Raw genomic sequence first — 20,020 nt, 5'->3', positions numbered from 1 at the left:
GAGAGGCCCCCATAGCTGGCCTGCTTTTCTTGGGGGTATGAGAAGTGAGAGGGTAGGGTGTGTGAGGAGGGATGAAAAGGAAAGAGGGGAACTTGGTTTTCTTGCCAGCCCCCCAGCTAACAGCGGGCAGATATTCTCAGTGCCAGGCCTGGAACCAGGGGAGCCCTCTTTGACAACAGCTACGTGTCGCTCAACAGAAGATGCCAGTGCTTGATCCCTGCCAAGGGGGCGCTGGATTTGTTTGGATGAAGGAGGCAGTGGAGTGCCCGCTTCCTGACATCTCAGTCCTGACAAGGACCTCCTGGGCAGGCCCACCAGGAAACTTCAAGGGACCACACACGCCAGAGCAGTGGAGCCCGTTGCCAGAGGGGCTGCAGCTGAACCTCCTGTGAGAATGCAGGACACAGGCTGAGAGGAGGAAGTTCCAGACCCGTTAATGTTTCCTGCCCATCAAGGCTAAGCTTGATCCACCCAGTTTTCCAGATCGCACCTGCCCAAACCCTCTGGAACATGGTGCCCCATGGCTGCAGACTCAGTGGGACAGCTGCTCTCAACTCCTGGGTCAGTTCATCGTTATTGTCATAGCTAAACCTGATGCAGTGCTTTCTAGGTGCTCCGTGCTGTTTGAAGCAAGTTGATGTATCAATCAATTTATTCCTTCAACAAGTCTGTCAGATTTTACAGATGAAGAATCTGAAGGACAGAGAGGTTAAGGAATTACTCAGCTCGGTCCATGGCTAGCAAGTGGAAGAACTGGGATTCAAATTGAGTTGTCTAGTTTCAGAATCTGAGCTGAGATAATAATATTTAATTGCAGGAATTACAGTATTTTTATTTATTTTGTCTCGTGGATACCCACATCATGTATATCATGGTGCTGCCTTTTTAGAGTAGGGACGCTGAGGCTTAGAGAGGATACGCAGACTTTCCAAGGTCACCCAGAGTTCACAGGGCAGAGCCAGCACGGGATTCAGAATAGACTCCAGGGCACCACTTTGTTCTATCATGTGTATCATTATCCTCACCTTCCCACGCTACACGGCTGTGAGGGGGACCTTCATGGCCCCTGCACCTCAGTCTCTGTGCCTCCCACCTGAAATGACACATGGAAAGCACTTTGCATGTTTCCTGGATCACAGTCACACTGAAAGAGCTGCCCTCTCCATTTTTCTTGCCTGGAAACCAGGGCAGCGCCATTCTGAGCACAGTGCTCTGAGGGTCTCCAGCAAAGCATGTGCACGGGGATCTGAAGGGGGCCCTGTTTGGATTCCAGGTGTCTGGGGTCAAAAAGGGTGTGGCAAGGAGCTTGGTGAGCAGCTACTTCCCCCTTGCCACTGAGAGGGAAGGCTCAGGAATATGGCTGCCAGCAGTGCCCCTGCAGTTATAGCAAAGCTTTTAGTAGATTTATAGAAAGTAAGCTGTAAAGGTCCTTACACATTATCTAGTCCAAGCATGGCAGAAACATCTCTCTGTCATTATTTCTCCATTCCCCGCCCAGTGCAGACACCCCCAATCAATCCTGGCACTCTCCTACCAGACCTGGATGAGGATTCTCCTCAATTCAGCACTCAGGCAGCCATCACTTGGGCTCACAAAGGAATTAAATCCTATTTGTTGCCCCCAACACTAACCATGTTATTTTACCAGTGACTTGCTCAAGGTCACAGCCAGTTAGTGACAGTGCAGGGAAAGGAAGACAAAAGTTGGGAACTGGGCACCTTGACAAGCCTAGTAGGACTAGAATCCAGACATCATAGCTCCCAGGCCAGCCTTTGCCCATGCACTTGAGCTGCTCTGGCTGCTAGGCCACCAGTCTAACTGAAGGGTGCGGCGGGGACACTTTGGTCCCAGAGATGCTTCCTTTTGCATTTGCAGCACGCTCCTCCAAGAACAGGGACGAGGAGAGCTTGAATCAGGAGGCCAAATCCAAGCCTCAGGCCAAAGCAGAGAGCCAACCAGAAGGTGAGAGGATGGTGAGACCAGCAGGTTTTCTCCTGCCCCTTCCTTCTTCCTATCTGACAGGGCTGAGGCGGGGCTCTTGGCCCCTCTGAGCCAGTCAGCTGGAGTGGTGAGCTGGTGCTGCCTGCACTTCGCTGTAGTCCAGGGTCCCTCTTCCCCAGGCAGTCCTGTACTGTTCCCTCGGTACTCTCCTTACGTGGGGTAGGCAAGGCCAGACTGAAGGTTGTTGAACTCCCACTTCTGTTTTTGCTAAATCTTGTCCCAAATTAGACTATATTGGACTCTAGTTCTTCTTCCTGCCACTTCTACACAAGGATAGTTCTGCTAGGGATTGGTCTGAGACCAGCAACCCCAGTGAGGAAAGGCCACCAGGGGCCTGGTGACACAGAAACCCAGCATCTGTGTGGCAGCTGGACAGGGAGCGTGAGACAGCTACTGCCCTGTGTGCTCTATGCTGCACACCAGGACGACCTGTTGTACTCAGTGACCCTTGGAGGGAGGTGGAGCAGCAGTGGTCGTTCCCATTCTATAGACGCCATCCTATAGACAACGGAGGCTCAAAGAGGTCACGTGACTTTCCCAAAGCCACACAGCCAAGAAGCGAAAGAGCCTGTACCTAAACCCAGCTCTCCAGACTTGTCAATGCTTCCTAGCTGCTGTCTTTGAAATGGTTAGGGTCCTCTCCATGCAGCTGGCAGGGGGAAAGGTCAGATCCTTAGGGCTGGGGCTTTACCCTCTCTCTGTTCCAGTTGCCTATACTGGCCCGGATGGAAATGTCTGCGAATACAGAGGGAGCAAGGATTGCCATTTCCCAGCTGTCCTCTCATCTGTACATATCTCTGCGGAAAGGACAATAGCAGTTCACATCACATCATTTTACTTTTTCTATCAACAAGAAATTCCCCTTCTGAGATAAGGAAGTGGACAAGTCCAATAGCCCTGTAGCCACTCGCATCAGTCTCTATTAGCTGCCCTCCACACCTGGCACTCTTCTGACCTATCCCATGTTTATCCTTTAAAGAGGAGGAGCCAACCCAGCTCCCTGCGGTCAAGGTCACAGCAGCCCCTGCTCCAGACGTCAAGGGAGATCAGGAGGAGGATCCTGGCGGTCAGGTAGGCACAAGCCTCTTCCCAGGTAGAGGAGTGTGAGAGGCCCAGGGAAGGACTTGACCAAAAAGTCTTCCTTCCTGAAGGTCTGAGGTTCATTCCTCTGGGGTAAGCATTGCGAAGAGGAGATTCTTCATGGGGCCAGTTAATTCACCCTCACACCTGAGTGCGAGTCAGAGAACATATATGAGAATGTGTTGCCAACTGTCACATGCTGTAAAAACGTAAGAAATAACTGTTAGGGGTCTCTCAGCAACTCAGGGACGATGAGACCAGTCAGCTCAAAATGCCAGGGTGAGGGTGCTGGCTAAAGGCCTTGGAACCTTCCAAGGCATCTTGGCCTTGTCCACTGGACTTCCTGAGTTCTGATACTGCCGTCTTTACAGCCTCGGCCTCTCCCACCTGCTACAGCCAAACTGGACTTCTTGTCTCCATGCTTTTCTACCTGGGCCCAGATGGTTTCCTCCCCCTAGAATGCCTTTTCCTTCTTCTTCAGATATCCTAACCTGCCTCCTGGCACGTGCACATGCCTCCTTTGCTGTAAGGCTTCCCCATCCATCCAATCTGAATGCCTATGGTACATTGTTCCTCTCCGAGGGCTCTTATCACTGTCTTCCTTGTACTCTCTCTTGGTTCCCCTGCTAGATGGTGAGGTTCCTGAAGGCAGGATCCAATTCTGAGTCATCTCTGTTTCCCTCACAGAGAGAAACTCAGGGCACAATTAACAATCAGTTTGCAGGTTCCATCGCTGTGCGTGTTTTTTTAAACTTGACACTCAAAAGCACTCAAGCCAGCAATTTGGGTTCAGTGTCTAAGACATCTTCATGGTATCATGAGTGTCCTGAGTAGGTCCCGGACAGCCAGCTCAGTTAAAAGGGATTAGGAGGAACCCCAGGGCAGGAAGTGAAGCTTGGTGTCCCCAGGAGCTGGACCTAGGCCTGAGACAGTATCTGTGATCCTGGAGGCTTCTCACTCCATGTATGGCTCTCCCTCACATGCCCTCCTCTGTGTGCATGCTTTCCTAGTAGCCTGGCTCCATTTGCTTCCTTATTAGCTCACACAGCCCTAAACCACTACCCTAGTTCTCCAGTCTACAGGGGGATCAACCAGTGATTGGCTACTAGTCACAGAAGAGAGAAAATTCGTTCGAACCAGGTCATGGGGCAGGGATCCAGTGTCCAATCAGCGGTGGCAGGGAAAGGTGGGGTGCTTTGACTTCAACAAAGAAGAAGGGACATTAGGGGCGGCAGTTTTTAGAGAAGAGGGTACAGGCTGGGCAGACACTCCCGTACCTATGGATTTAAATGACTTGTCGTCTTCTCCAGGAAACCTCTCCTGATGGGGCTGTGAGGGAGTCAGGAATAACTTCAGACTAAAATCTCACGCTTCATTCCCAATTCAAAGCAAAGACTTACAGAGACTAATATTTGACTTCATCAGGGGTTCTTAACCCTGGTTGCATAATAGAGTAATTTGGGGGAGCTTAAAAAATGCCCAGGCCTCATCCTCAATCAATTAAGGGCATGAATGTTTTAAAAATCTCCAGGTGACTTTAATATGCAGCAGAGTTTGAGACTCACTGAGCATCCCTTGGGGGTTGGCTATGTCATGAAATTTGTTATAGAAAACATACTCCATGAGCACACAGTCCAGGCCATTTGTTTGTTTGGATCAGCATGTTGTTATAGTTAGTTGAGAGCCTAATCTGAGGACCCTCAGAATCAATGGCTTTAGAGTGCATGGAATCAGTCCACGGTTCCCAAACACTGGTCTGCAGATGGACTTGTTGGGAGCACTAGTGAGCATGTTAAAATAGATTCCTGGCTTCCAGTCCCAAATATTCTAATTCAGTTGGTCCAGGTGGGGCAAGGAAATGTGTCTTTCTTTCTTTCTTTTTTCTTTCTTTCTTTCTTTCTTTCTTTCTTTCTTTCTTTCTTTCTTTTTTAAGATTTTAAAATTGATTTTTAAAGAGAGAAGAAGGGAAAGGAAGAGGGAAACATCAATTTGAAAGCAAAACATTGATCCTCCCCGGGACTGAGCCTGCAACCCAGGCAAGTGCCCTGACCGGGAATCTTAACGGGAACCTTTTGGTGCATGGGATAACGCAACCAACTGAGCCAGGCCAGCCAGGGCAGAAATATGTATTTCTAATAAGCTTCCTACACTGTAAGGTTTGGGAACCAAAGATCTCATTTGGCCCTGGCATTTGCAAAACAGGGTAGGTTGGTGGTTAAGAGGCCAAGAGTTGAACTATTCATATCCAAATCCCAACTTTATCACAAACTGTGTGGACCATGGGCAAGTTATTTAATCACTCTGTACCCTAGTTTTTCCATCCATCAGGTGGGTTAATTCTATCTATATCATTAATTAATTGCTCATGAAACATAGTAATTGCTAGCTATTATTATATCACTTAGCAGGGTGCCTGGCACTTAAAAGCCATCAATAAGTAGGTATTATCATCAATTTATACATATGATGTAATATAATAGTTTAGGAGTTTAGTGGACACAGCAATGTTATATAATCACCAAAAGATATCATGCAATATTAATGGAAACATAATATCTAAGACAAGGAGAGCGATAATCCTATTAAACTCTGTGCAGTGTTCTGTGTTCAGGTTTAGAAGCCTCCTCACGGGATATAAGCTAATTAGAATGAGTTCACCAAGCTGGGGATGAGGCTCTAGGCCATTATGGGGGGATGACAGAAGGACCTGGGTATCTCTAATGCAGGGAAGAGCTGTCTTGTGGAAGAGTGATTAGCTTTGTTCTATGCATCTCCAAAGAGTAAACCTAGACACAGAGGGTAGCTCCTTGGTATAAATATGAACTTCAAACCAAGCAGAGTTGCCAAAGATGGCAGGAGCTTCTTCTGGTGAGTTTTCCATCCCTGGAAATGCTCAAATAAAGATTACACAACCACTGGGTAGGAATGTTATGAAGGGGAATTTTGCTGAGTAATTGCACTGGTTTTCTCCTCATACAAGAGTTTTTAGTTATATTCTTAGAGAACAACAACAAAAATAATAGGAAGAAACTGGGAAAGAAAACAAGCAGAGAAGTTACGTTAATCGGTTGGCTTTGGATTGCAGGAAGGAGATGTGGCTGGAGCTGAGAGCACAGGTGTAATGGCAGGCAAAGAGGTTGAAGCTCCTGGTGAAGGTGAAAATGGAGGTGAAACTCAGCTAGAAGGTGAAGGTGAAACTGAAGCAGAAGGGAAAGGAGACAATGAAGGTGAAATCCAAGCAGAAAGAAAAAGAAATGATGAACGTGAAGGTGAACCGCAAACAGAAGGAGATGCTGGTGAAGTGAAAGGCGGCAGTGAAGAGCAGGGATTCAATGCTGGAAATCAAGGTGAAACCAGTAGTGATGAGAAAGGTACAGATGGTAAAGGGGGCGGTGATGGAGGTGATGGTGAACATGAAGAGAACAAGAGTGAAGTCCAAGCAGAAATAAAAGAAAATGATGAAGATGAAGGTGAACTCCCAGCAGAAGAAGATGGCAAAATGAAAGGTGATGGTGAAACCGAAGAGCAGGTCTTCAATGCTGAAAATCAAGGTGAAGCCAAAAGTGATGAGAAAGGTACAAATAGTGAAGGAGGAGGTGATGGAGGTGACAGTGAAGAGGAAGAGGAGGATGAGGATGAGGATGAGGATGAGGAAGAGGAGGATGAAGAGGAAGAAAACGAGGAGCCTTTGTCTCTGGAGTGGCCTGAGACCCGGCAGAAGCAGGCTATTTACCTCTTCCTCCTGCCCATTGTGTTCCCACTGTGGCTGACAGTGCCCGACGTCCGGAGGCTGGTGAGTTTGCCCAGCCATACCCTAGACTGTCTGTCTCCAGAGAGGCTGTGGGTCTCTAGGCATTCCACCCAAGCGGAGGGAGAGGACAGGGTCAACCAGCTTGGCAGGGCTCAACCACAGAGAGGATCTGGGTTGGAATTTGCAGCTCTGGAGGGGACCATGCATCTAGGGGGATATACCAATGGGCTTGTGAGGCCCTAGAATGTGCTTATTTCCACCACTATAAGCAATGTGAACTAGTTCCTCCTTGACTCCTGTTTCAGTATACTGATGTTAATATAGGAATGATGCCACCACACCCCTCTATATTTCACAGGGTTACTGTGAAAACCCAAAGTGATAAGTGCCATTTCTTCCCAGCATTCCTATTTATAGGGAAAAATCTGACTAGCATACCCCACCCAAAGGCCATCCATATTCTGTCTCTGGGTCTGGAGATGGGTAGGGCAGAGAGAGGTTGCAAAAGCCAAATCTAATACCTCGATTGGCTTGGTTCTGGGTCAAGCAAATAGCTCTTCTGTTTGGAGACTACTGAACACCCTACTGACTGAACTCCCCTGCGGGCCACCAACCCCATCCTTTCCCTGCTATGTCAGGGTCCTCACTGGAAACAGATTTCATCTCCAGATCCTCTCCATCATCCCTCCAGCAGAGCTCGTCACTGATTCTGGGGCTCTCTCAAAAGGGCCAAAGACCTTTAGCCTCTGAAACTCACGTCTCTTTCTTTTCATACTTTCACATAGGAGTCTAGAAAGTTCTTTGTTTTCACCTTCCTGGGATCCATCATGTGGATAGCCATGTTCTCATACCTTATGGTGTGGTGGGCTCACCAGGTGAGTAAAAAGCAGGAACTAAATCCTGTATCAGCAAGTTCAAAGGCCACTTTTTCCCTTCAGGGTGAATTTCCAGTGCTTAGGGAATGGTGAGGATCAAGTGCATTTGTAGTTTCTACATTGTTTGTAAAGGCAGCCTTTTTATTCCAGTGAATGCAGTACTTTTCAAGTGTGGCTTTCCTTACATTCACATGCAGCATGACCTAGAAGGCCCTCCACAATCTGCTCATCGCCCTGTTCCCTGCTTTCTCTGCCATGCATCGCCCACTCTTCCCCACCTGGTGAATTGTACACACTCGTGAGAGCAAGCACAGTTTTGCCCTGTCTCTGGCATTTTAATCCTCTGAGTGCCCATGGCTTTTCTGTTCTACTTGGACTATTGCACCAGCACAGAGCTGTAATCGTTGTTTATGATCTTTTTCCCTGCACTAGGCTGAGAGTAGGGTCAGTGTTGTACTGCTTATACTCTTCTCTGCAGCTCTTAGTTCCTGGCATATGGCAGGTGTCCATGCTTCTGGAAATGGAAATGTGACATGAACAGATCTTTGGAGGGCAGTTCTTTTAGAAGTAGATGTACTGTTGTTTGAATGTCAGTGGCAGGTGGTATTATCGATGAACTTTTAGTCCATCTTAGATAAGAGCAGAGTCATTCTCTGAAGCCTTGAGCAGAGGCCTCCATCTCCCCAGCTGTCAGTTCTGCCATGACCCTGCCTTACTCAGACCGTGGGAGTGTGCTGAGCTCCATGGGAGGTGTTGGGTTTGCACAAAGTAGTATGTGGAAGAGCCTCAGATTTTCCACTTGCTGTTGCCGTGTTTTTTTTTTTTTTTTATTACTGTTACTGTTTACCAGGTTGGTGAAACAATAGGGATTTCTGAAGAGATTATGGGTTTGACGATCCTGGCAGCAGGCACATCAATTCCTGACCTCATCACCAGTGTGATTGTTGCTCGGAAAGGCCTGGGAGACATGGCCGTGTCAAGCTCTGTGGGCAGTAACATATTTGACATCACCGTGGGGTGAGTGGCAAAGGTGCTTTTTAAGGAATATTAAGTAAGACTGGAAAACCTTGTGTTGGCTCTGTTCACTGGTTTTCTGCTTCGTTCATTATACATGGAATAAAAGGGCATTTATAGTATTAGTTTCTATAAGGCAACAAAGTATTCTCCCTTCATTAATCACAGACAGATGAGATAATAGAACTAAAATGCTGCCTGCAATGTAACTGACTGGAATTTATAGATGAGTTGAAAAATGAAGTCCATTAAATTCCATTACTAAATACCACCAAATGCTCTGCTCACTGACCTGCAAGGTGGTGGAGGTGGGGTTGGGACAATGACTCAGTCTCACTTCCTGATGTTCTTGTTCCTTTGCATTTGGGTTCCTGCCACCTCTAAAAGCATTTTGTATAAACAAGCAAATGCTGCATCCTGCTGCACCCATTCCCTTACCTGGCCTATTTTCATTTCCCTAGTCATGTCCTGGACTTGAGTGGTGGCTTTGGTTTCATTAATTTGAATTTGTGTGTATGGGTGGGGCTGGGAAAGGGCATAGGAGAGCCCTGATCCCTAAGTAATTTAAAGGAATGCTATCCTGAGCTGGGCCTTATCATAAAAATTTAGAGATTAGAGTCACACATCAACATATCGGGTTAGTCATACAGAAGTCATTTAGTATGAAGAAAAAAACACTCAGACCTAGAAAAGTTCAGTTTTAATCCAGGCTCTCCCAGTTATTAGCTGTGAGCCCAAGGGCATGTAATTGAACTTTCCTGAACCTTGGTATCCTCTTCTGTGAAATGGGGCTAATATTTTCTGCTCTATTTCATAGATTGTGTGTGTGTGTGTGTGTGTGTGTGTGTGTGTGTGTAAAAATGAGTGCTTTGTAAATTGTAAAATACAGTTTAAGTATATGGGATGATTATAAACATGAAAAATACTCATTGTTTCTTCAATCTCACAGCCTGCCGGTTCCCTGGTTGCTGTTCTCTCTTACCAATGGACTACAGCCTGTTCCAGTCAGCAGCAATGGCTTGTTCTGTGCCATCGTCCTGCTTTTGCTCATGCTCCTGTTTGTGATCTCTTCAATTGCATCGTGCAAATGGAGAATGAACAAGATCCTGGGCTTCACAATGTTCCTCCTTTACTTTGTATTCCTGATAATCAGTGTGATGTTAGAAGATCGAATCATATCCTGTCCTGTATCTATCTGAGTCAGTCACTGTTGCTCAAAGTGGACATGGATCAGAAAACCATGCCAGAAGTTACTGTACCTCTTGGTACATTGATGAATGAACATGATCCAGGAGAGGGAACTGAGAGGCTGAGAGCATCTGATGTCAATGTGATACAGGAGTAAGGTTATCGTTGGAAACACCTGCAGCTCTTTGTGGATTAAGAATCTCACTTCTGGGGTCGGGGGGTATATGGAGTTCCAGCCCTTCCTGCCTCAGACAACCGTCACATGGACTCCAGTAAAAGGACCCCTGGAGTCAGAGGGTTTTCTACATGAGCTAACTGGAGGGTTGGGACAGGCACAATAAGACAAGCCACCAAGCTCACGTATTCCTGATTAAGGGCTGCTTAAATTATTTAATCCAAAAGATGCAGATGTGGTCTCCACCTGATCCTCCTGGATCCTGCCCCAAGCACATGCTACACTTCACTGTCTCCTCTTTTTCTGTTCAAAACATGAGGTTCAAAACCAGGTTTGTAATCACCACTGGTTCAGTTACTGGTGAGTTTAAGAGCTAAGGCTATAGGAAAAAACGAAATATACAGGAATCAATTATCATTAGTAAGATGTGTACCAATACACATAGCTTAAAATGATTACATTAGCTCTTATTGCATTTCTGAAAAGTGAAGTTAAAGTAACCCAAGAAATTAAAATTTGTAATTTGCCTTTGAATTGGAAGGCCTGGATATTAGAGAAGGAAAACTACTCTAAGGGCTATTTAAAAATATGTACTTATTAGAAAATCCAGGTTAGTGTGTCTCCATCAAGTGGTCTCCTTGAGGGATTAGACATATAACACAGTGGTTGGTCCTGGCTCTGCCTCTCCAGCATATTCTCACCCAACAGTACAGCTGCTCCTAGTGAGTGAGAAGGTAAGAGATCAGTCAGTAGAGCCAAGTCTGGTTTATAAAGTAAGAGACCCAGTGGGGCGATGCCACTTTTGTATGTTAACCTAGATGGGATTATAAAGCAAGAAGATAGGTGTCTTGTGTGGCTTACAAGTGGATATTAAGGCAACCACAAAGGAGAAATCCCCAACATGCTTAGCACAATGGCAACACAGTTGAGAACAAAAGTATTTCTACTTCCAAGATAGCTAGTGCAAAAGACACTTGTTTTTAAAAAGCGTGTGGTTGTTTAAACATTTCATGTGGAATTTGAAGTGCTTGTATATTAAACACCAATGCTTACTGCTTTTACTAGCATCAAGGGACACATGAGAAATGAAATAGTTCTATGTCCCTGGTTTCAGAGCAAAGGGAGCTGAGGGGACTGTAGATTATGATGGTAAATAGAGCTTTATTTACAACACGAGAGAGGATTCACTGAAGACTAGAAGATAGCAGGACAGATGTCATATATAAAAAAAAATCAAACATTTTGGTGTTGATGGGCTGCGTTCAAAGAAAGTACTTCAGTCCATAATCCATCTTGAGTTTGGGTTAATTTAATTAATAGCCTCACTACCCCAGGATTCATGTTCCTTAGAAATGACTTTTATTCAATTTCAATAAATTGTGAGTCCCACTGGTATTTTACAAACATGGTCAGAATGCTCCAGAAAAGACTGATGAAGAATATGGAATCATATTCAAATTCCATATTCTGAAGTTAGTTATCCTCATTCCTGATGCTCCTGCAGTGCCCAGTCTCCACATGCCAAGACCTAAGGAGGGAGATCCCAATGCCAAAACTCTGGCCACCAACCTGGTTTCAGCAGCCAATTCCAGCTAGCCACGGGGAATTCCTCCCCACTGATGGCCAGGGACCTGACGCTCTTCCCCAGAATGACTGAGTGGGGAGTGATGGACAGTGAAATGTTCTGTAATGATAAAGCTGCTTCATGATTAAAATCAACTCTAATGAGTTAACAACCTTTTCCTAATCAGTGTACTGAATTTTTGGCACTTCTCTTTGCCTAGAAAGGAAGTTCTGATAACTTTACACTATGATAGAAAGGGGTAAGCATGTAAAATGAAAGCTGGGTCTTGATGGGTGAGTAGGAATTCAAGAGGAAAAGGAGAGAGAGATTTTAGGGAGATGGAAAACTTATGTAACTTCTAAAAGATGCTTGGAAGTTAAAATTTTTGTCATACATTTACAGATCTATAATTTATTAAAATTGTGCTGTTTTAGAGATAAAATACCATCTTAAAATGTATTTTTAAGATAATGTTGAGATGGTCCTTTCATCTGATAGGCAGAACAGATGTGATATGAAAAGATAGCAGGACAGAATACAGAGTAATCTGTATTCTAGATCATTCATTCAGTCTAGAAAGTCCGAACTGTCCCCACAAGGGTGTCTGAATTGGAAGACTGTCTGAACAGATGGTTTCTCCTTCATTCCCCATGAGGTTGCATTTTCTTGATGGACTTAGGCCAAATTTCTAATAATGTGAAACTCGTTCTAATTTAACGGGTTAAAATTCTACATAGTACCAGAAAAAAAGGCTACATTCCAAACTTAGGAAAATTGGTATATGTTTAAATTGTTACTATACACTGTGAACAATATATTGTACTCTCTTCTGAAAATGTTTCTATCAAATTATAGGCTTGGCCTTTTATAACACTGTCTATACCATAATTATCATTTATTTAAAGACTAGTGGCCCAGTGCACAAAATTCGTGCACATTAAAAGGGAATTAATTAGAGGAAATATTTTAATATTACTATTTGCCCTTTCTCTATAATAGAAGTGTCAGAGATGAAAGAAAATTAGTAAAATGTATATGAAAATCTTCCTCCTGTCAGAGTCTGCGGTGTGCTATGGGTCCCAGAGTCAAGTCCCTGTCCACCCACGTGCACCTCTAAATCGCGAGACCCAGACTCAGCCGGCCCCACCCCTGTCAAGCCCCACCAGGCTTGGGGCACAGCCTCAGGTCCCCCATCAAGCCCTGCTGGGTTGGGGGGGTGCGGCCTGAGGTCTCCCGGCCTGGTGCCGGGGCGAGGGGCGCACCTTGAGGTCCCCCATAAAGCCCCGCCAGGTGGGGGGCATGGCCTGAGGTCCCCTGGCCTGGCACCAGGGCGGGGGGCGCGCCTTGAGGTCCCCTGTCAAGCTCCACTGGGTGGGGGGGTGCGGCTTGAGGTCCTCCATCAAGCCCTGCTGAGTGGGAGGCACAGTCTCAGGTCCCCCCTCCCCGGCGCCACACAGCCTCAGGTCCCTGCTGATCACTCGTTACAAGAACCCCACCTCCACTGTGGGCGCAGCCATCCTGTGTTATGGGAACCCCGTCTTCGTTGTGGGCGCAGCCATCTTGTGACAGCGTGAGGGTTAATTTGCATATTACCTCTTTATTATATAGGATTGAATACCAAAGGCAGCCAGAATTGGAATGTAATATTCTGAGCAAAGCCTGGTAGATACAATGAAGAACTGGTCGACCTTATATGTCAAAGAATACCCTTGGTTCTGACCCCTTTTTTGTGGGCAGATCCTGCTGCAGGTGGGACTGGTCTCTATAAAAGGTGCAGGGAAAGAGCTCATGATCAGGCTGTCTATCCCTGGGGAAGGGGGATCTCTAGAACCAGCAGGACCCCCTGGCCTAAGGCTGCCCACACACCCAAGGCACTGCTTCTGCTCTTTAGGCCCTTCCCTGTGATGAGCAGGTAAAACCTGGAGAATTTCATTTAAAGAAAATTCTATCAGTCGCTCCAGTGGTCTATCACAGTTCTACGTTTAAAAAGAAAATCATCGCCGAAACCGGTTTGGCTCAGTGGATAGAGCGTCAGCCTGCGGACTGAAAGGTCCCGGGTTCGATTCCGGTCAAGGGCATGTACCTTGGTTGCGGGCACATCCCCAGTGGGGGGTGTGCAGGAGGCAGCTGATCGATGTTTCTCTTTCATCGATGTTTCTGACTCTCTATCCCTCTCCCTTCCTCTCTGTAAAAAATCAATAAAATATATTTAAGAAAAAAAAAAAAGAAAATCATTAAATACAAAAGGAGGGAGCCATCCAAATGAACAGCAACTGTGGAAAGGGCCACAGTAACTTTATCAGATGAGTTTGTTAACATCTCAGAGAATAAGCCCAAGCACACAGATTTTTTGAATCAGAGTCAGAAATGCCTACGTGAATTTGTACACTGTTAAATTTGTAAACAAGTAAAATTAAGCCAGCAAATGTACTGTGAGGCCAGAGGAAGAGGGTAATATGAAGGTATTAAAAAGAAGAGACCAAGTACTGCGGATATGAAGGTAAACTGGTATGCAGCTGCTACAGAATTCAATCCTGAAGTGAAACTCAGCCTTGTATCTAAACAGAAAGGGCAGAGAATACAAACTCGAGCACCGAGGTGGGCCACGTGCAGTCTGCTCTTTCCCTTCCTGCTCTGAGACAAAGTGCCTGAAAGCAGCTTTCAAGGTCTAAGGCGGAAATAAAAACAAAGCTGGGCTATCACACTTTACCATACAAATGGGCATTTTCTTACCATATACTTACAAAGTATTTAGAAATTCACCATAACAGCCTTCTATGTACAGTAGGCTAACAATTGTTAGTTGCACTAAAATATAGTAATTACCAGCGTCAAGTAAATTTAGTATTTATCACCTGAAATGCTGAACCAACATTTTCAGGGATAATTTCTCTATATACAAAAATGGAAAGACATATTAGAAAATCCTATATAATAAAGAGCTAATATGCAAATGGTTGTCACACCCTTGTACCCTTGTGCCTTTGTGCTGGGGCTGGAGGACCTGAGGTCACGCCCCCTGCCAGGGGGGCCATGGAACCGGCGGGCTAGGGGACCTGAGGCCCTGTCCCCCACTGGGGCCGGAGAACTGGTGGGCCAGGGGACCTGAGGCTGCACCCCCCTGCACTGGCATCGGGGCCAGGGGACCTGAGGCCGGGCCGGGGGACTTGAGGCTCAGCCCCCACCTGGCGGGGCTTGATGGGGGACCTGAGGCTGGGCCCCCCACCCTGCGGGGCTTGATGGGGGTGGGGCCAGCCAGGTCTGGGTCTCACTCAATTTCGAGACACGCGCGCATGGGCAGGAACTTCACTCTGGGTCCACGGTGCACCCCAGACTCTGACAGGAGGGAGATTTTCATATACATTTTACTAATTTTCTTTCATCTCTGACACTTCTATTATAGAGAAAGGGCAAATGGCAATATTAAAATATTTCCTCTAATTAATTCCCTTTTAATGTGCACGAATTTTGTGCACTGGGCCACTAGTCTTACAATAAAACAGGCTGGTGATTTTAGGGTTTTAAAGCAAAAAAAACACACACACACACACAAAAAACACCCTCCAATGAACAAACTGCACAACTCCCTGACAATAGGATGAAAAACTGATTATCTAAATATGATATAAAACACAAATCTGTGATATTCAAAACACAATTGAAAAAAGTAGTAAAGTTATACCAGGACACAGAATGATTTATTTGCAACTATTAAACATATAAACAAAACTAAGAGTAAGAAAATTAGAGACAGATAATGTAGCAAAGGGTATTTCTCTCCAACACAACTGGCCATGATTCTCCAAAATGTATGGTCAACAGAGAAAAAAACGGAAGGAAAGAATGTATAGGGTTATTTTAAAGGATGATCATATTTTAATTTTGTTTTGAGCAGAGTTTACCACTTCCTTTTCATGGTTCAGAGTATTAAGACTAAATTTGTGTAAATAATATTCCTTGGGGATTAAAAGTAGGGGAAACAAAACCCAACCAAAAGCAGAAACAAAACTGTGTGTGGGGAGAGGAGATATAAATTACATTCACTTTCCAAATAAGTTTGACCCATGAAGAATGGGCTTTACCTCACCGTTTTTGGTCAGATTTGAAATAAAAAAACTGTGACTCATACTGTGTTAAAGATAGGTAAACAATAGTGAAAGCTGTTCTTATAAGGGACACAAACCAACCAACCAACAACAACAAAAGCCAGAATAGAACCCCAGGATCCTGTTTGGAGGGATGTTTGTGGGCAACGCCAAAAGCCGCACCTATCACATGTTTCTCACTAGACAACTTACAAGTGATTCAGAACAGCGGTCGCCAACCAGTGGTCCGTGAGGTCCGAAAGGTTGGCGACTGCTGATTTAGAAATCATAAGACTCAGAATGTGAAGCTTGGATTTGAATAGTAAGACAAAATTGGAGTGGTATTTACAAAGGAGAGGCAGACACATGTGCATAGCACCAGATTTTTCAAGTAAGCAAGTTCAGCCCCAAACTAACTGAACTAAAATATTACATTTTCAAACTCTTCCCATTATTTTCCAGAGTAGAAGCAAGCTGTGAAATGTTTCAGCTTGGTGATATTCACCAACGGTGTGAACTCAAAAGGTGGTTTTCTGTAGCTGAACTGATTCTAAGTCTTAGGAATTCATGACATCTCCAGTCCAAATGTCCTGGACGCGACTGGCTTTATACATAAATTGGGACCATCCATTTTTTATTTTGAAATTGGCTAGAGAATTCCTTCCTTAATGATAATGTATGCAAACATACACACAAATTCAAAATCTATAAATAATTCTAACAGCCAAAAAATACTTTTGATTAGAATTACCCAAAGAAAGTGAAATTAGAAATGATGAGATTAAAAATATATTTTAGAGTCTACTCATGATGTTTAAATATTCAATTTATTGTCTGATTTCTGGACTTTAAATTCCATAAACTTCAGATCCTGAAGGCTTATTGAAAAAGCCAATTTCCTCAATATGGGAAATTCTCTCTGACTTTACTTTTAGAGAGTTATTACTTTCTACTTTTGAAAAAAAATTGAATATTTATATGTGTATATAATGTTAACTGAATACTCCAGTAGGCCATATTCCCGATAAATACAGTACAATTTGCATCATACCCAATATTTTAGACATTAATGTTAAAATCTGGAATAGAGTATATTGTCTGACATATTTCCCAACATAAATATTTATGTAGAGTATTAAAGTTTAAACTGATATTTGGCTTTGTAAGCTATTTTCCCTGTGGACTGTGTGTATCTATGAGCAATAGAGAAACTTTGGAATTGTGGTATGCTGACCCTGACTTTGCAGAAACAGACGTGGAACCTCTGGGGCTCTCCTTGCACAAGGCTCAGTGAGTCCGTCTGGGCAGCGCACACCCTGGTCATGACTCACTCTCTGCAGGCAGGCGTAGGAGTCCTAACGTGCAATTCCAGGACAACACAGACACTAGCACTGACAACTTTTTTAATCATTCCCCCAAGTAATAAAAAAAATATAGATAGATAGATATACATATAGAGATCTGCAGCTGTACTAGTTACTTCAAATAGCAGACAAGGAAAATAAGCACTTAATTGCTTGCTTTACAAGTTTAAGTTCATTTTAAGCTTGCTATATTAAGTTTAAAAATTAAAAAAATATCAACTTACTATAAACAATTTAAAATATGTATAATACAACTTCATGGTCAAAACATTTGACTAGTCTATGAAAACAGGAGATATTACATTAGTTCAAGTTCCATACATGAATTTTCAATCTGTCTCTTCCAAGAGAAACCATGAAAAGGTTGTTTTATTTTATGGGAACTAATTTTGTTTAGGGATTTTCTCATCACAAAACTAATTGATTGTTACAGGAAAAGTAAAGAGAAAAAAAAAAAAGGAAAGGGGAAACAGAGTGGCTCTCTCCCTATTTGTCACTATTCTCTTCTTAAAATATTCTGTACATAAGCTATATGGACATTCTGAACCATTTACAAATTCATTTTCAAAAATTGAAGAAAAAATGTTTAGAGTCTAAAAGTGTTATTTTATACACGGACTATACAATACATATTGAAAGTACACACACACACACACACACACACACACACACACACACACACACACATCTTAAAGATAAGGTTCTCCAAAGGTTTTTCGACATTCCATCACTCCTGTACTTGGTGGTCTATCACAGTTGTGTGTACTCTTGACTTGACTAGGTGTGAGGCGATCGTATGCCATCTTGTATTCTTTATCAAATACATCTGAAAAAATTCACAAAGAAACAAAGGCATAAAGAAATTTATATTAGACTTTGACAACAACCAAGTTTTGTAATACTACAGAACTGCAAAATTAAAGACCAAGAAGGAATCTTGAGGTCTTTTCTGACAACTAAAGGACCACAGAATTTCAGAGCTGGAACACGGGGACTTTAGAGTCCACAGCTCTTAAGCTCTTTAGAGTGAGATTACATAGACCAGTGAAATTTAAAGCTTTAAGATACCAACTTTTTAAAATGATTTTCCCCCCAAATTTTAAAATTGAGGTAAAATATATATAACATAAAATTTACCATCTTAACCATTTTTAATTCTTTTTTTTTTTTTTTTTTTTTTTTTAGGGAGAGGGAGAGAGAAAGAGAGAGGGTTAGGGGAAAGGGAAGGGGGAGGGGGAGGCGAACATCGATTTGTTGTTCCACTTATTTATGTTGATTCTTGTATGTGCCTTGACCGGGGATTTAACCTCAACCTTGACGTAATGGAACTATGCTCTAACCAACTGAGCTACACAGCCAGGGCTGCTATCTTAACCATTTTCAACTATACAGTTCAGTGGTATTACATACATTCATAATGTGCAACCATTATAATCATCCATCTCCATAACACTTTTCATCTTATAAAATGGAAACACTACATACATTAAACAATAATTCCCCATTTTCCACTCCTCCAGCTCCTGGCAACTACCATTCTACTTTTGTCTCTATGAATTTGACTACTGTAAGTACTTTATAAATGGATTCATAATAGAATTTGACTTGTTGTGACTGGCTTATTTTGCTTAACATAATGTCCTCAAGGTTCATCCATGTTGTAGCATATGTCAGAATTTCCTTCCTTTTTAAGACTGAATAATATTCCATTGTATGTATATACCACATCTTGTTTATTCACTCATACTTCAATGAACTCTTGAGTTGTTTCCACATTTTAGCTATTATGAATAATGCTGCTATGAACATGGGTGCACAAATGTCTCCTTAAGACCCTGCTTTCTTTTTTTTTAAATATATATTTTTATTGATTTCAGAGAGGAAGAGAGAGGGAGAGAGAAATAGAAACATCAATGATGAGAGAGAATCATTGATTGGCTGCCTTCTGCATGTCCCCCACTGGGGATCGAGCCCGCAACCCGGGCATGTGCCCTTGACCGGAATCGAACTTGGAACCCTTCAGTCCTCAGGCTGACGCTCTATCCACTGAGCCAAACCAGCAAGGGCAAGACCCTGCTTTCAATTCTTTTGGGTATATATCCAGAAGTGGAATTAATGGATCATATGGAAATTCTATTGTTACCTTTATTATTATTATTAACATTAGCAAAATATCAAAGTATCTCATATCCAAAAAATCAAAGAAAAAGTATATTATATGAATATAAATTATTAAAATAATAAAGACTACCAATATAAAAACAATACTATATTGAAAGTATATACACACACATATATTTTATGATATATAAGTACTACATGTTAAATATTATGCAGAATTACCTATATCAATGTTTTCTCTTCCCAGTGCCACAAGTGAGAGAAATAATATTTCTCTATATAAACTCCTGGAGGGAAGAATGGAGAAGATATTACTATGCATATAGTTTATTCATTTTCTACAAAAATTTTTATGCTAATATAAGCATGAGATATTCTAACAAATTACTAATATGCCTAGAGGAACAATATGTTCATTTGAGATAATGACTTACCTCTGTCTTTTAAAATGAGGACATTTATTCAGTGTCTCTAAAATCTGACTCATTGGTCCATAGACATCATTCATTTTAATGCTTTTTACCATATTTTTCAATAGTTCCTGGCTAAATGAATTATCACCTTTTTGTAATAAATGGACCATTGGATACTTTTGGGCTGTAAAAGAACCAAAGAGCAGTTGAAGGAAAATGTTCTTTGTAGAAAGGAGAATGTAATTAAGTAGCAACTGATAGCTGGCAAAGAAGTTACAAAGCACTAAAAATAAATTAAGGGCAATAGAAATCTTAAAGTGAAGAAAGAAAAAAAATAAAAAAGAAAATAAAAAAGATAAATGATGATAAAAATAGACCGAAAGCTTTTT

At 43.1% G+C, this 20,020-nt stretch overlaps 2 protein-coding genes across 5 annotated transcripts in view; one reads left to right on the top strand and one right to left on the bottom strand.

The window, feature by feature from the left end:
* SLC24A1 (solute carrier family 24 member 1) overlaps positions 1-9,920 on the top strand; it is a 31,889-nt gene extending 21,969 nt beyond the window's left edge. For 2 of the 4 annotated variants that reach the window (XM_054716117.1, XM_054716116.1), the window contains 7 exons: positions 1,876-1,962; positions 2,981-3,072; positions 6,167-6,350; positions 6,546-6,874; positions 7,618-7,707; positions 8,558-8,724; positions 9,671-9,920. In XM_054716117.1, coding sequence (XP_054572092.1) covers positions 1,876-1,962; positions 2,981-3,072; positions 6,167-6,350; positions 6,546-6,874; positions 7,618-7,707; positions 8,558-8,724; positions 9,671-9,920 — 1,199 coding nt within the window. The remainder of the gene's footprint in view (positions 1-1,875; positions 1,963-2,980; positions 3,073-6,166; positions 6,351-6,545; positions 6,875-7,617; positions 7,708-8,557; positions 8,725-9,670) is intronic. The other 2 variants (XM_054716118.1, XM_054716119.1) reach the window with 2 other exon arrangements.
* A 7,202-nt stretch (positions 9,921-17,122) lies between these two features.
* DENND4A (DENN domain containing 4A) overlaps positions 17,123-20,020 on the bottom strand; it is a 109,044-nt gene continuing 106,146 nt past the window's right edge. Inside the window, exons 32-34 of the mRNA XM_054716120.1 lie at positions 19,653-19,815; positions 19,441-19,505; positions 17,123-17,923 (exon numbers count right to left, since the gene is read on the bottom strand). Coding sequence (XP_054572095.1) covers positions 17,787-17,923; positions 19,441-19,505; positions 19,653-19,815 — 365 coding nt within the window. The 3' untranslated portion in view covers positions 17,123-17,786. The remainder of the gene's footprint in view (positions 17,924-19,440; positions 19,506-19,652; positions 19,816-20,020) is intronic.

This window comes from Eptesicus fuscus, chromosome 5 (assembly GCF_027574615.1).
Source record: "Eptesicus fuscus isolate TK198812 chromosome 5, DD_ASM_mEF_20220401, whole genome shotgun sequence".
Classification (NCBI taxonomy): Eukaryota; Metazoa; Chordata; class Mammalia; order Chiroptera; family Vespertilionidae; genus Eptesicus; species Eptesicus fuscus.
The sequence above is the reverse complement of the archived record's forward strand: the minus strand, read 5'-3'. Positions and strand labels throughout refer to the sequence as shown.